Source organism: Thermobia domestica, chromosome 4 (assembly GCF_964235325.1).
Source record: "Thermobia domestica chromosome 4, izTheDome1.hap1.1, whole genome shotgun sequence".
In the NCBI taxonomy this organism is placed as follows: Eukaryota; Metazoa; Arthropoda; class Insecta; order Zygentoma; family Lepismatidae; genus Thermobia; species Thermobia domestica.
The window spans coordinates 308,939,123-308,957,195 of NC_137457.1; the positions used below are offsets into that span (position 1 = coordinate 308,939,123).

At 35.2% G+C, this 18,073-nt stretch overlaps 1 protein-coding gene across 3 annotated transcripts in view; it reads right to left on the reverse strand.

Moving 5' to 3' along the window:
- The window catches only part of Cep290 (Centrosomal protein 290kDa), a 242,003-nt gene that overhangs the window by 100,178 nt on the left and 123,752 nt on the right, over window positions 1–18,073 (reverse strand). For all 3 annotated transcript variants that reach the window (XM_081756433.1, XM_081756431.1, XM_081756432.1), the window contains 4 exons: window positions 11,091–11,256; window positions 5,352–5,553; window positions 2,923–3,372; window positions 439–579 (listed from right to left, as the gene is read on the reverse strand). In XM_081756433.1, the coding sequence (XP_081612559.1) occupies window positions 439–579; window positions 2,923–3,372; window positions 5,352–5,553; window positions 11,091–11,256 (959 nt within the window). The remainder of the gene's footprint in view (window positions 1–438; window positions 580–2,922; window positions 3,373–5,351; window positions 5,554–11,090; window positions 11,257–18,073) is intronic.

Genomic DNA, 18,073 nt, shown 5'->3' on the forward strand with positions numbered 1-18,073 from the left:
TCCACTGTATTTAGCACTTCTAAGTACCGACGCATATAGTCAGTTGAGAGGTATATGCTGGCCAGACTCTTCATCTACGAAATCGTACAACTAGCTAAAAACACTATTGAAAGAACACTACGCAGTGAATACTAAAATTGTAGCCAAGAATTACTAATTTCATCTGATAAAGCAAAGAGGATACCATAGGAGTTTTTATAAGCTGCGTCTTAGATTTCAAGAAGCCAGCCACTTATTGGCATTATTCCTTTTGTGTCTTGATTCTAATTACCAGGTGCAAAGTTCACTTGAAGAGAGTAGCACTCACAAGACGGCTTGCTCACTAAAACTAAGGGGAAAAATGGCCTACTTAATGAAAAGGACATAATACTTCAAACACAAATAAGAAGTTCTAAATTTCAAAATTAATACGATTTCTGTATATCCAAAATGACTTACTAGGCTTTGCTCCCGTTGCAATAAGTCTCGGTACTTCGCAGTTAGCTCGTTGTATTGCCAGTTTGCTTTCTCCAGCATTTGTAGCGGCACACTTTCATCCACAAGTCGCTGCAATGCTGAGATTCTGTAATTCGACATTTCCTAGAAAATAAATAAATAAATAAATAAATAAATAAATACGAAAATAAAATAACTTTTTACATTTACAAAGTACATTAATCTGAAACAGTCAGATATTTTACGTAGTTTTTATTATTATTATTATTATTATTATTATTATTATTAATCAGCGCCTATGTAGATTGAGTGTGACATCACACGATATGATGACATACTGTTTAACAAGACCAAACTTGCTCAAAACACTGAGTATTTTAGATTAAAGCAATTGGTAAAGCACTGAAGTTACGTTGAATAACTCATCTTTAACCCCTTACCGCATATATGGCACATATGGCACATATCGTTTTTACACTTTAGCTTTTTTGTGATTTATCAAAGGCACCAAATGACTGTTTTGTCTGTTGTGTGAGATATTGACGTGTATGAATAAGAGATTTTGGTGTCATCTGGCATGTTCTTTTGTGAGTTGTATGTGTGTCATATATGGCACTTACTTATTTCTCGTCGGAATTAAGTGAAAAATCTAAAATTCAAGTTTTAATTCATTTTTCAAGTTCCCATATGAGGATTTCCAATACTGATTATTTTTTTTTCGCTAAAAGAAAAAAAAATCTTGCAGAAAGGGGTTAAAGAGCTTTCTTAAACATTTAATAGTTTAGAGAATAGCATTCAGTAAGTAGCAGCAATTACAGTTGCTCAAGAATGAAGAACCAACCGAAAATACTGACTCTCATCCACAAAGTCCGAGAAGTCCTATAAGATTACGATGCACAATAAACCTGTTACTAATTTTTCACCTTCGCACTGTAGAGCCTATTGTATTTTCCGGGTGTTTACTTGGATTAAAATTAGAGGGGGCGCGGTGGCTCAGTGGTAACACCTCTGGTACTTGGGGTCCCGGATTCAAGCCCTGCTCCCGCCAAGTGAACTTTGTGGTGGACAAACACCGTGCTCGTGGGTTTTCTCGGGGTTCTCCCGTTTCCTCCCACTTTCTTCATTCCACCCTTTCACTCATCTCTTATCATCACCGTCTCCTTTAGCCTAACCGGCATAACCGTGGGACGTAAAACTTAAAGATTTCATTTCATTTCATTTTTGGATTAAAATTATTTTTTTCTCTCTCTCTCTCTCTCTAGGTTCGTAATTAACCCTCAAGTGGTTGCTCGTGGACTTTCACTTCATAGTGAACAATGAATGTAATTTACTACCACGCAAATCACTCTTCCTAATTTCAGTTTTTCATACCTTACCATAATCGGCTTCTGTTTATCAGAGTAGAGTTACACATCGAAACGTGCACTATTGTTGGAAATAGTGATTTTTTTACAGTGCAATCTATTTTCATGTTTTAGAACATAGAGTACTTATTTGCATGCAGACAGTCAGTCCGCAGCGACTACTTAAGAAATATAATTGAGCGCGACTGCAAATGGGTTATTATTATTATTATTATTATTATTATTATTATTATTATTATTATTATTTTCGCGTCACTCGCAGATAATCGAGGCTTTACTGTATTTCTAGAAAATAATAAATGAGACACACCACGGGTGAGGAACTTATTTTATATTAACTAACAAGAATTTTAGGAGAAAATGAATCAAAAGATTGCGATCTTGGCCAATTAGTTTTTGGATCAGGGGCCACAAAATATTTGAACAGTCTCTAATTCGAGTTTTCGTATTTTCAACGGAATAACGAGATCATACTGAGTTAACTGATAATTTGGGTTTGGCTGCACTATATGTAGTTCTCCAGATATAAGGCCTACAAGAAACTTTTTTGCTGAAATATATTTGATCTTTTGATCCAATTCGACCAGGGGTCACAGCATTTTTGAACGGCCCCTAAATCATGTTTTCGTATTTTTTACGGAATAAGCACATCATACTGAGTTAACTGATAGTTTGGGTTCCGATACACTATATGTAGTTCTGCAGACGTAAGGCCTACAAGGAAATTTTTGATTGAAATATATTGGATCTTTTGATCCAAAAATGTGCCAGACACATTCTTTATTCCAAACTTATCTTATGCCTTTTAAGATCACCAATTTTCTTAACAAACTTACCTTATGCCTTTTAAGATCACAAATTTTCTTAACAAACTTACCTTATGCCTTTTAAGATCACCAATTTTCTTAACAAACTTACCTTATGCCTTTTAAGATCACCAATTTTCTTAACAAACTTACCTTATGCCTTTTAAGATCACCAATTTTCTTAACAAACTTACCTTATGCCTTTTAAGATCATCAATTTTCTTAACAAACTTACCTTATGCCTTTTAAGATCACCAATTTTCTTAACAAACTTACCTTATGCCTTTTAAGATCACCAACTTTCTTAACAAACTTACCTTATGCCTTTTAAGATCACCAATTTTCTTAACAACTGTAGATTCCATTGAAGTCATTTCCTCCTGAAGTTTCACGTTTTCCTTCAGCACTTGGGTTTCTCGCCTTTGAAGATATTCACACTTCCTCATAAGAATCGTCTCGTTGGATTTCAGCAGGGCTATCTGCATAAGACTCGTTGCAGCAAAGCGTTTCCGCTCATCGTCATCACTCTCCAGCGTACTTAAACGACTTTCGTACTCCTTTACTTTAGTCATGGCACTTTCTGCTGTATCCTGTAGTTTATCTCTTTCAGCTTCCAGCCGGGATTTCTCTTTCTGCCATTCGCTCTTATCGTCCGTGTACTGTTTGTAGAGTAGACCCATTCTATGTCGATGGATATTGAATTTCGTATGAAATGATGCCAAAGATTCTTCTAACTTCTTATTTTGCTCTTCCTGTTTATTGCATTCCTGCAAATATATATCACAAGCAAGTTTCAAAAAAAGTTCATGCAGTGCGCATCCTTTAATAAATGAAAGACTTAGAAAATTGCTTATTTATTTATTTATTTATTTATTTATTTTTGAGACGATTGCAAGTTGTGTGTGTATCATTGTTAGGAGCATGTACACTCATGTCCAAAATTATTTTCGCATGTGTATAAATATATTGTTCTAGGAATATAATTTGATAAGGAATTCGCCCGGTATTTCTTATAATGTTAGTATGTGTATAATCGGCAAAGACATGTATGTGGTAAATTTATGTCAAAAGAGCATTAAATAAGAACAATAAAACGAAAATAAAAATTTTCTTGTCCATTTAACAACATTTTATTTTACTCATTCTAATTTTCGTATTTATAATTCTTTTCCTATGAAATTTACCACAAATATACATTTCTCGTTTATACACATAGTATCAGTATTAAATGTACCCTGAAAAATCATTATCAAATTATATTCGTACAAGAAGACAGTTATAGATATGCGACAATCATTTTGGACATGAGTGTACATAACTGCTCGGAGTATTGTGTCACTCTTAGGAGTATATGTGACTGTTGGGAGAATGTATGTTACTGTTAGGAGTATGCACGTCACTGTTAGCAGCACTGAGTCACTGTTAAGAAACTGTTTCACGGTTCGGAGTACTACGTCACTGTTAGGATAGGGTGACCTCTCTGTGAAGCTGATCCGTATTAGTAACGTAGATTTTATTGTTACAACATGTAAGAAAGATTTTTCAACGCTCGACAGGAGTGGATGTACCAGGTAGGCACAACACCATTCCTACAGTTTTCAATAAAATATCAAACTTTATATTTTTCTCTTCTAATTTACCAAAAACTTACAAAGGAGTTAGTTAGGGTACTGGGTTTGATACTTAGTCTTTCACTTGCAAAAAATGGGACAAATACTACTTTTTTTTCCATCTACTGACGGGACGGCCGGGACACGCCCCTAAAACAGGACTGTCCCGGTCAAAACGGGACGTATAGTCGTCCTATGTTAGGAGCACTGAATCACTGTTAAATGTATTGTGTCACTGTTGGTATTACGTCACTCTTAAGAGTATTGTGTCACTGTTAGGAGCACTGAATCACTGTTAAGAGTACTGTCACTGTTTGAAGTACTACGTCACTGTTAAGAATATTGTGTCACTGTTGGGAGTATGTATGTCACTGTTAGGAGTGTGTACGTCACTGTTGGGAGCATTATATCCCTGTTAGAAGTATGCGCATCACTGTTAGGAGTATATACGTCACTGTTAGGAGTATTGTGTCACTGTTGGGAGTATGTATGTCACTATTAGAAATATCCGCGTCACTGTTAGGAGTACATATCTCATTACTAAGAGTATTGTGTTACTGTTAGAAGTGCGTACGTCACTGTTAGAAGTATTGTGTCATTGATAGGGATAAATATGTCACTGATAGAAGTATTGTGCCACAGATTGGAGTAGTACGTCACTGTTAGGAGTGTATGTGCCACTGTTCGGATTGTGCGTCACTTTTAGAAGTACGTATGTCACTATTAAGAGTACTGTGTTACTGTTGGAGTGTACGTCACATTTAAGAGGATAGTGACACTGTTAAGGGGATTGCATCATTGTCAGGAGTATATGTGTCACTGTAGGGAATAATGTGTGTCACTGTAAGTAGTACGTGTATCATCGATAGAAGACACAATAATACTAGATACAACCTGCAAGTTAACATTTTTTTTTTAACATATTCAGTACACATAAATAAACATTCTGTACCAGCAGAATACAAATTACCAATTACTATTGGCACCAAAGGACGTACATTGTAGCACTACAAAAAATTTGTTTTTATTGATTTTCTCGAAAACTACGCATGAAAATGTATCCTTAATAATGTAATTTTGTTTAGCTTGATGTGACCTATCGATTGATACATGTCTTATCTTTAGAGCTAACTTACATTTAGCACATGAAGAAGATGTTTATTTAACTTTGCTATCACTTCAGCACTCGATAAGGGAAGGTTCGATGGAAGAGAAACACCCTGAGCAAATGCTGCATCCGATGATTTCTTTTCTTTCCAAAGCACAATGGACGCCTCCAGCTCCTCGATTTTCATCTGTGCCTTTTGTAATTCTTGCGATTTCTTGCATTCTTCCTGTCTGAAAACGAAAGTGAGATTTGCATTAAAGAGAACATACAGGGTATTTCAAAATTAATATCGGGTTTTCAAGGCTTTGTAATATTTATTACAATTTTAACTTACAATTATAAATAATAGACCAATGAAAGAGCAACTCAAACAGTTTTGTACGCACGTATGCGGATGCACTGTTTCCTCTGTCTGCTGTCAGGAAACGCTAGTAGCAAAGATGACTAGTGAGCAGAAAGCTTTTTGTGTTTTACATTTTGCAAAGACTGAATCTGTAGTTACAGTGCAAACGTGCTTTCCATATTAAGTCAATTGCAATCCACCATGTGATCATAACATCCGTAGATGGTATCATCAGTTGGAAAACACCGGCTGTCAGTGCAAAGGGAATAGTACGGGACGACCAAGAGTGACTGAAGAACGTGTCGAACGAGTGAGAGGGTCTTTCACGCATAGCTCCCAAGAAATCAATTCGGAAGCCTAGTCGTGAATTAGCAATTTCAGTGACGTCTGTGTAGAGAATTTTAAGAAGATTAAGGAATTTAAAAGGCCTCATTACTGCGAAATTAAAATACCGCTAATTTTATAGTAATTATGTGATATCTTCAAATAGATAAAAGATAATCGAAAAGTGGAACAAGACCTCCCTAGACAATATTATTTTGCGTGAGATACTGTTATCAAGACTCATTTATCTGCTTTCAATTTCCAGCCATTTAGAAAATCGGCATTTATTTTCGCGTTTCTAAATAACTGCATACGGAAAGCTACTAGGTGACTCGTGATAATGGTAACTCATGCAAAATAACATCGTCTAGGAAGGTTTTGAACCACTTTTCGATTATCTTTTATATATTTCAAGATATCGCATAATTATTGTAAAATTAGCGGTATTTTAATTTCGCAATGATAGGGACTCTTAAGGAAGAGAATTGAAGCAGCTGTTGCAACAATACTCCAAACACACTAATTAAGGTTTGGGAAGAACTTGCCTATCAAGTCGATGTGTGCCGTGTGACGAATGGTGCTCACATTAAACACTTTTAACAAAAACTGTTTGAGTTGCTCTTTCATTTAATGTATTATTAATAATTGTACGTTAAACGTTATAAATACTATAAAGCTTTAAAACCCCAATATTCATTTAGAAACACCCTGTATATTAGAACAAACTTACACAATACACAAACTTTTGAATACTTGACTTGCACATTAATCAAGTGTTTCTCCGTGAAATTCATATAAATAAACCATATGAATAAGAAATTAACGTATAAATTTTAACACAGTAATTTATATAAAAGGGCAAATTTTGTTACCTATTTGGTGCATCGTGGAGTTGTATTTTGCTGCAATATTTCACAACCTTAAGTATTTGCTTTCTCCAGCAGGCTTATTTCTTTGGACTACTTAGTGAACCCCACATATTTACATTATACCACTTGTTAAAAAAAATAAAGAAAAAAAGAAAAGAAAACTTTAGCACTTCAAATCTAAAGTAAGTGGATTAGGATGACTATCTTCTTCTGATAATTAGACAAGCAACGGACTACATCATAAATTACGGCAAATAAGAAAATTCATATTTTCTATTACTGTATACGTCGAGAATGGTCAGAAACAAGGAGATGCGTTGTCGCCATTATTATTCAACTTTGTTCTGGAATACGCTATAAGGAAAATCAAAGATAGCAACCAGGGCCTAGCACTGAATGGTACTCACTAGGTTATGGCATATGCTGATGATGTAAATATATGTAATAGGGGGACAATAGAAAGAAATGCAGAGGTTTTATTAAACGCTTGCAGGGGCATGGGCTTAGAAGTAAATGCAGAGAAAACTAAATATATGGAAATCTGGCGAGATCGTGATACTGTAAATTACGGATGCATCAAAATATCAAATAATACTTTCGACTAAGTAAATACTAACAAATACCTAGGATCAATATTAGCAGATCAAAACCATATCCATGAAGAAATTAAATGTCGACTAAAAGAAGGGAATTCGTGTTATTATTCAGTTCAAAATCTTTTGTCGTTGCGAATTCTGTCGAGGAATTTTAAACTTAAAATATATAAAACAATAGTAATTCCTGTCGTCCTATATGTTTCTGAAACATGGTTGCTTACTCTGAGGAAAAACCATAGACTGAAAGTATTTGAGAATAATATCGTGAGACGAATATTTAGACCCAAGAGGAACGGAATGGGGTATGATGGAAACTTCATAACGAGGAACTGCATAATTTACACCGGTGGGGTCATCAAGTCTATGAAGGTTAGGTGAGCACGTCACGTAGCCAAAATGGAATAGAAGTAGGAACGCTTTCAAAGTTTTAACTGGAAATCCAATAGGAAAACGACCATTAGGAAGACCTAGGGGAAGATGGAAGGACAATATTAAGATGCATCTCACAGAAATACGAATACAAAGTAGAAACTAGATCAGTTGGCCAAAGGCAGAAGTCAATGGAGACCTATGGCATTGAACTTCCGGGTTCCATAGATCATAGAATTAATTAGTTAGCACTAAAATACAGAATTCGAATTAGTAAACATCACAAAAGATCCATCTTGTTCAATGTTAACCCTTTACTGCATGAATTAATTCATTTGTGTTGAAAAGTTATTTTTTGATGTTAGGCACGGAGAAAGAGGAATTTGTGACCTATTTTACGGTTAACAAATATGTACGCTTTGTTCTTCTCCATGTGTTTACTGATGCTCTCGTTCAGATCTCTATCACTAGATGGAAACAGTGTGGTATTGAAGTTTTGCATTCATGTTGCATAGCATCGGGCGCAACATTTGCTAATGTACACATGTTATAATATTATTATTGTTATTAATTCACTATGACCCATTGGTATGAAAATGTAATTTGGGGTTAACGAATATAGAAATTTTGTTTTTTTTTTCAAAAAGCCAATATGGTGGCAGCCACATGTTCATAGTAAAGTGTTAATCAATCTCTGAAGAGAAAATACATACTAATTCGCTTAATTTTGACTCTAAGTGCTGAAATTATCCTCTTTCCTGTCTACAAGAGCAACAGCATGAATAAGAAGGGGTTTGAGAAGTAAGACAGATAAAAGGTCTGCTGGAAACAGTAAGTAAGGTTTGTGAAATATGCAGCAAAATATAACTCCACGACACACCAAAACAGGTAACAATATTTACTTTTTTATACAGAGTGTTACAAAAATTTGTCACAGTATTTTGAAATACATTCCTTACATCAAAATAAGAAAAAAAAGTTCATATCGACCTGTGGTCGGAAGTGCAAGTCATAGTGTAATTATAGGGTGCCGTAGTTATAGAAAACGTAAAAAAATGAACTTTAAAGGTCCATAGTTGCACTATTATAGAATTGATCGTAGTCGGGTCTAGACATCACTGAGGAACTAATATGTGAACTATCCAAATATCCATCTACTAGAACCACGGTACCTGCACAATCATTTTAGAGAGGGTGCCGCGGTGGGTCAGTGGTAGAGCGTTCACCTCTGGTCCCGGGTTCGATTCCAGCCCCGCCATGTGAATCTTGTGGTGGACAAACACCGTGTGCGTGGGTTTCCTCGGGGTTCTCCCGTTTCCTCACACTTTCTTAATTCCACCATTTTCATTCATTACTCATCATCACCGTCTCCTTTGACCTAACCGGCATAACCGTGGGACGTAAAAGTCAAAAGATTTCGTTTCATTTTCATTTCATTTTAGAGAGGCTGTTTGGGAGTACTTGATTACCATCCACCTATCTCTCTAAAATTTGGTGTGAAACTACTGGAGCATTCTTAAACATGAATATTTGTATAATTCACATACCAGTTCCTCAGTAATGTCCTGACTCGATTACGATAGATCCCATAGTAGTGGAGCTTTGAACTTTTAAAGTTCACTTGTTTGACGTTTTCGGCACCCTATAACTCCGAAACTATCCACTTTTGAGCACAGGTTCATATGAACTTTTTTTTTTTTTTATTTTGATGTAAGGAATCCGTTCCTAAAATATTACACATTTTTGTAACACCTTGTATAATATAACTAAACTTACAGTGGAAATGTATTTGTACCGGCGAGCTGTTCATTCTACGTCGTCAATGAACGAAGAACAAATATGAAGGTAAAATTAAGTGAGTTACGTGACCACAATGTTTCTCGTACATTAACTAAGGATAAGAGCAGTAGGAGGCTTCGAAAAGTTATCGCTGGGATAAACACATTGGCACTCTAAGGTTAGTTATACTAGTTTTATAGCAGATTAAAAATTATTTATATCTATAAAATGAAATAAAGAAACCAACTGGCACATTTGTCTTAACTAAATGGTATAACTAACTTTAGATATCGACAAATCAGTTACAAACAAAATTGTTCTTATCATCGCGATATTAATTTTATAATACTACGAGAGGGGTTCATAAGTCCGTGCACTTACCATCAATGAGAAAGTATTAATCAACTCAAGCGTTTCAGAGATATTGGCGCTGCGTCATAAGGTTGAACAACTTGACTTGTCAGTTGTTATTATCTGTGAAACGTAGAAGTAGAAACAGTAAAAGTAGTTCTATAAACCGTAATAAAATCATGCCAAGTCTAACAGAAATGAGACATTTTGAATCAAAACGAAGCTGAAATACATTCTTCAGAAAAATAAATTAAGGAGATTCCAATGGTATGTCCGCTTGCCATCAGAACTGCATTTAACTTTAAAAAATTCCAACGCCAATGTCTCTAAAACGATCTGCTTCTCTACTATTATTCATGAAAAAAAATTTTTACGAGGGTGATTCAGAAACTAATGCCTTCAAGCCCACTACTGGACCAATAGTACGGCAAACATTCCGAACTGTTTATCATTAATGCACTGGTGTTTAAGCTATAGAGTGTCACTTGTTTCACCTTGCTATCTCATCTTGTCCGAAAGTAATGAAGCAATCCATGGCATTCAGTGGTGACGTCCGGTTGAAACAGCGGGCTGTCATTCAATTTCTGACTGCGGAAGGTTGTGCGCCCAGGAACACATTCATCCGGCGACGAGTCATGGATACACCATCACGATCCGGAAACGAAGAGTCAGTCGATGGAGTACTGCCACAAGTCCTCTCCACGGCAAAAAATTCAAGGTTGTCCCATCTGCCAGCAAAGTATTGTTGACATTCTGCCCCATCCTGCCTATAGTCCTGATCATGTGCCCTGAGACTTTTAGCTCTTCTCCAAACTGAAGGATCACCTTAAGGACCAACTCTACAGTTGTGACGCGGAGGTGGAAGCAGCAGTTCGGCCAGCAGCCAAGACAATTCTTCGTCAACGGCATAAAAATCTTGTTTCGCGTTGGCGGAAGTGTGTTGCCCGTAATGATACCACCGCTTGTAATTGACATTGCAAGCTTTCCACTGATACCTGTATCGGTGCTATCTGTCAAACACAAATAAAAGTATGACCTTGGAGGCATTACTTTCTGAATCACCCTCGTAATTTCGGCACACACTATTCATAACCACCTTCTTATTTAAAAATACATTGCATAATAGAAATACACACCTGCTGACACGTAACTCTTCCCTAAGAGCAGCATTACTGCCTTCTAATGTTTGAACTTGCGCTTGCAACTGCATCGCTGGGTGATACCATCCACTAACATGTCTCGAGTCAAGAGCTTGCAGTAGTTTCTCCAATATTGGTGCCTCCAAACGGACATCACTGACAGCTGTTCAGGTGTAAAAATAAATAATAATTAATAATCCTTAAGTTCTGGCTTCAGTGACAAATTATCACGAAAGCCAAGATGACGATGCTCTTCTGAAACTTTATTTTCTACCAATTTCCCTATCTTCGTTAATTTGTGTATTTGTGAACGATTCTGATCTCGCTTGTCGTTACGAGAAAACTTTTATCTCAGTGAATAAAACTACTTCATACTTAAAAGTTGCAAAATCTAATCTATTACCGGAAACTCATTTAGTAATTTTCCTCATTAATCTTTCTTTCAAACACTCACTTATCTTCAACGGCACACAACGACTTAAATCTTTTTTTTTTTCTCGAATATGATTTTCAACTTGTTTTTGTGTGTCTCAACAGCGGTAATCAATCAATCAATCAATCAATCAATCAATCAATCAATCAATCAATCAATCAATCAATCAATCAATCAATCAATCAATCAATCAATCAATCAATCAATCAATCAATCAATCAATCAATCAATCAATCAATCAATCAATCAATCAATCAATCAATCAATCAATCAATCAATCAATCAATCAATCAATCAATCAATCAATCAATCAATCAATCAATCAATCAATCAATCAATCAATCAATCAATCAATCAATCAATCAATCAATCAATCAATCAATCAATCAATCAATCAATCAATCAATCAATCAATCAATCAATCAATCAATCAATCAATCAATCAATCAATCAATCAATCAATCAATCAATCAATCAATCAATCAATCAATCAATCAATCAATCAATCAATCAATCAATCAATCAATCAATCAATCAATCAATCAATCAATCAATCAATCAATCAATCAATCAATCAATCAATCAATCAATCAATCAATCAATCAATCAATCAATCAATCAATCAATCAATCAATCAATCAATCAATCAATCAATCAATCAATCAATCAATCAATCAATCAATCAATCAATCAATCAATCAATCAATCAATCAATCAATCAATCAATCAATCAATCAATCAATCAATCAATCAATCAATCTATCTATCTATCTATCTATCTATCTATCTATCTATCTATCTATCTATCTATCTATCTATCTATCTATCTATCTATCTATCTATCTATCTATCTATCTATCTATCTATCTATCTATCTATCTATCTATCTATCTATCTATCTATCTATCTATCTATCTATCTATCTATCTATCTATCTATCTATCTATCTATCTATCTATCTATCTATCTATCTATCTATCTATCTATCTATCTATCTATAGCACCAAGAGGTCTCTGTGTAACGTGCTGTTGGCAATAACTATTCGCATTTATATGACATTTTTCTTGGTCTCTAAAGTTACTACAATGGTTACCTACATCAGTTTAATGCGTTTCACAACTCCAAATAATATATTCAATGTATATAGTAATTTTTTGGCCAAATAGAAGATGCATCTTTTTTTACTTTGAATTGCATATATATTATTGTTTTGTCTTTTTATACTTAAATAAGTTCATTTTATATTGTTATAATTATAATGAGTCCTATCTACTACGTTATCAACCCACAGACAAAAAAGTTGGTTATTCTGAAGACAAAAAGTGGAGGTGTTTCATTATGTTCTATCTGGACTTCTTTTTCCCAAAACAGAAAAATGTATTTTATATTTTAAACCATTGTTGTGTCTAAAGTATTTAGAATTTTCCTGTGAAATTCCAGGGTTTCATAGCTCTTAGTGTGGGAAACCTTCACAATAATTGAATTTTCCCCTGCTCTAAAATTGTATGTTTTATATTTAAAAAACTACATTTTCGGCAATTATCAAGGGTTCTTTGTAACCAAAATAGCTATATTACATGTTAATTTCTTTTTGTGTGTATGAACTTTATGCATACATTTATATATGGGCTAAGCATTTCTTCTAATTACTTTGACAAAGTATGAAAAAGGAGAACTAACAATTTTCGAAGGTATTTGCATATCTACATTGTTTTTCCAAGTGGTTTCTAAGTAACGTTTTGAAGTTGCCAACCTTACGTGTTTTCGACCTACGATACTGACGAATCAGATAATTCACCCATATCACGTGACCACTAGTGCGTTGTTGTTTGACTGTGAACTTCTCATTCAAGACATGGAAACATTGAGTAGATAATATTTTTTGAAGCGCAGCCAACATTACGGATTTATCTTAACCAATCAAGAGCGGAATGTTCAGTGGGGAGAGGGAAACTAGTTTCAGTTGTATTTTGATGACTAAGATTAGCGGCTGCAGTGACTGGCGCGCGGGGAAGGGGAAAGGGGTGGCGGAGTGGGATGGATTTTTAAGAGCTTTTAGAAGGTAGGAATTAGACGCTTGAATGAAATGTTTTGATTCTCATTAGTCATAAATTTTTCAGGTACAAGCTTTTTAAAAATAGACTGTCTTTATGCTGTTGAATATACAGTAGTACTGAAAGTGAATGTATTTGATAGTAACATAATAATAGCGTTAACATAATGACATCAAAAATTCAACTATAGGATGCTTATGTAAAATCGGAAGATTGCATATTTATATACGTATATATCGTCTGTGTATTTCAGAATAACTGAAAAAAGAAATATTGAAGGTTAAATGGAGGAGAATGTAAGAAAACACACAGGCACCTCTATCTGAGAGCACCCGTACATCGCTTTTAAAGTGAATCGGGTAATCTCTATAGAATTGTGATACTTCCAAATTCTGGTATTAATTGGAAGTGGTACACCCAAACCGAATATTCATTTTTTCTGAACATTGTATATTTAGGTCAGATTAGGGTTGCACTTTAAAAATTTAAAACACACTTGTGTTGAACATTTTTGTAGAAAAATCTTCGATCTTCCTTAAAGGTATTTTAAACGCTTGTCGAACAGATTAATTATAACTAAAGATATTAACTACCAAAGATTAATCTTAGCTATCTCTGCTTTCATTTCAAGAAGAAGAGAGTTGGTTTCTAATAAAATTACGAAAATTAAATAAATAAATCTGGTAGTCCCAGTAACTTTGTGAATCAATGTAAACGAGATTATTGATCCATGGGTCAATTTGACACACGACTAGTGTTCCAAGGTTCTTCGAATATAGCATAATATATGACTGAAAATTCGAAAGTTTCACGTATTCTTGTGGACCACCACACTTTGACAGACTTAATAGCTTGTTTGAACATAGTTGACAGTTGTTTTCATTGCTGACCTATTTTGCCTTTTCTGTCATGACATAGAACTGAACACGAAGAAAGACTCTATCTAGTTGTACTTCCGAGAGTAAACTGTTTGCCTCATGTAGCAGAGTTCCTCTGACTCTCATTCTCTCTCTTTCTCTATCTGTATGTAAGTATGTGTGTCTGTATCTTGTTTGAATGCTTCCATCCATCATCATTTTTGTTTTTGTTATGGATTGTTTGACGCAAGTGTAATGAAAGCGATTAAAGATAATTTGAATGGTTAATTAGTTTTAGTTAAACCATATCAGAAAAATTATATCCCGATAATTCATATGTGTTATTTCTCGGAATTTTTGGAAGGGGAAATCCATTAATATACCTTAGGGGACAAGAAGAGGAAAATACATACGTAGCCTGGGGTCAGACTTCAGTTCATTCAAACGCTAGCTACGGAAACGTATCAAACTTGGCACTAAAAAGATTAGTGTTTGCGAAAAATAAGTAGCATTGATTAAAGCAACAGAGAAATGAAAATGAAACCATGGAATGAAATTGGTGAAGGAATATAGTAATTGTGAACTGAATAAATTGATAACTGAAGAAAAATGAAATAAAAATTATCAACATAAGTAACAGATATCCAGCAATAGCTAAAATAGACTATCCGAATTATTTCACAACTCACCATAAAATAAATTAAATTGATCAAGTGTCAATCTCTTATTGTTTTACTTGTAAACCCATTTCCTCTTTGATAGTCTCTTTTCTTATGACTAGAGTCCCGGATGTTTATTTGCTTACATTACCAAAAATCATGTATTTATTTATGTGCTTGAAATGTTTAAATGTTAGGGATGGCATCGAGACGAGACTTTATACAGTCTCGGTCTCGTCTCGGTTGATAAATAGCGGTCTCGGTCTCCATCTCGTCTCGAGTCAAAAATCACAGTCTCGATCTCGATCTCCTTTTGGTCAACACAGGGATGGTATCGAGACGAGACGAGACGAGACGAGACTTCATACAGTCTCGGTCTCGTATTGGTTGATAAATAGTGGTCTCGGTCTCGTCTCGAATCAAAAAATCGCCGTCTCGGTCAACAGATGCTTGTCTCGGTCTCGGTCTCGAGGACCAAGTCTCGGTCTCGTCTCGAAAGTCTCGAAATAAATAGTGTGAAATTAAAATTGTGAACGTATTATTATCGCACAGTCTGTCGTTTCCGCTTCTTATTTTTGCCTTCATTTTTATCAGAATTATGGTATGGTGTACATCTTCATACCTGATTTGCTAGCGCTAATGGTTTCCATGCGTGTATTCCAGGTTCAATCGTCAGCGGGTATATCATTCCTGGGATAAAACCCTAATAGTAAGCCATATTTACTTTCAGCAATAGACTTAGTCTCATATAGCTTCAGAACTCCCTATACAATTAAATTCTATTAAATTAACTCCAGTAGTATACAGTAGTTTATTTACTTCGTTTGAATCAGAATTGTTCAATTCCTCCTAACGGATAACGCAACATATAGCAGCATGAATGTATTTAACCATACCGAAATTGAAATTTTACAATATCTCATTTATTATCAAATGCATTCTGCTTTGACTGTCATTTTAAAAATAGAATATTGTAGTATACCAGTATTGACAGAATGACAATATAACGTTCATTATCTGCACAAATAGGGTAAATTATTACATATTTTGTTTCAAATTGATCAAATGCTTTAATACCGTTTCACATCTCAATGTTTAATTGATACTTTATAACACGAACTTTCCGAACCTGTGGTAGGAGCTACGGCACTCATCTTTGCTATATGTGTTCTTGGGTTGGATCACCAAACAAGTTAGATTCAAAGTCGCATAGTTCGCGTCTCACTTTAAGTACAATATTTCTTATACAAGTCCATAAGGTCGTTTTGCATTACATAAGCATATATCCAGTGCCGTAACTAGGCAAGAGCAACTGGGGCAGTGTCCCCTGGCCCTCACCCATAAGGGTCTAGAAAAAACCAGCCAGGTCTACAAAATTTCTACTCTGAGAATTGAATAAAGGATAATAATGTAATAATATAAGTCTAAAAGAATCCTACTACTTTGTAACTACATAGTATAGTTTGAAAAACAGTACTATAGGTCCTAGTTAAGGAACCGGTCTTTCGCTTCTCCTGTAAAATTACGAAATCATGACTTAGTTCAGTTTACCTCTGAGGTCCAGATATAATAAATAATCACCATCATCATAATCAACCATTGTCAATCCACTACTGGATGAAGGTCTTTCCAGGTTTACTCCACAACTATGTATCTTGGGCAATTCTTTTCCAGGTTACTCCCCAGTAGTTCTTGGACGTTTCCTAGGCTGTTTTTGTCTCTTGGGATCCAGTCTAGAATTGTTTTCGTCCATCGATCATAATATCTTCTTTCAATACGTCCAGCACATTTTCCAGCTCATGTTAAAATTGTTTCATTAGTACCAGTCATTAGTTGCCAAATAATTTATTTCTATATATCTGGGCTACAAATAGTTCAAGTCCGTTACTTTCAAAGCAGAGACACGCTACTTTTTGATCTTCGGATCTGGCAAACACTGACTGAATTATTTAATCAACACAATGTGAGTACCACCATTTCGTCTAGCAGCTACTATGCTTGACTTCGGTTCGTGTGGTACCGAGATCGATTCGTAGTGGGGGTAAAGTTGAACGACCAAAGTGGTTCGGATTGCAATATAATCAGTAGCTGCACGTCTCCTTTAGTTGCCCTGGCATAATCGTGGGGACGTTAAACTAAAACAAAACAAACCAAAAATGAACACAATGTGTATTACTAACCGTAAGCCCTTGAAGAATTGCATACAGTTATATGGTATGGGCAAGGCGACAAGACGTCCCGTTTTAGCCGGGACAGTCCCTTATTTTCAACCGTTATCCCGTTTTTTTCTGATTCTCAAACGGGACGCCTAAATGTCCCGTTTTTAAGCAAACATGACCCAGGTGTCTCGTAATTACTATTCAAAATACAAATGGTCAATGCAAATTCTGCACTCTTCCGTACCAACACTCATTGGGAAGGTTCAGCCGTGCCTAAAACTTTTGAATATTCAAATGAAAATTGAGTGTTCTGTGGTTCAAGTGGGGATTGAGTGAGAATTCTGAGTGTTCAAGTAGTTAAAAGTATTGTTGGGTAGTACTTAAGTTAGAAATGCTGTGTTATCATTCTTACTTGTGTATTTTGTAAATTGAAAACATTGCTGAGTCCCAAAATGCAATGTGGAAATCACCCTCCCCCCTCGTCGCCGATTCGTATGCGTCCCGTTTTTGAAAGTAAAAGTTCTGGTCACCTTGGGTATGGATCGATTTTCAGGTGGTCGCTGGTCAAACTAAAGCAAGTGAAATGTGATTAGTGTGTAATTAGAACTTATAATTAAGCACGATTTTAATCTAAAGTGTACACTAGGCCTAAGGCTTAGTGGGATCAACTAATATTACTGAAAATTTATGACTTATATTTAATTTCAGTTAGAATTTGCATGTATTGCTGGAACCCAAAGACTATGAAAACCGTCTTCTTTTGAAAGCACTATAGAATACACTATTGCACTATAAAACAAATAAAGAGTAATTTTAA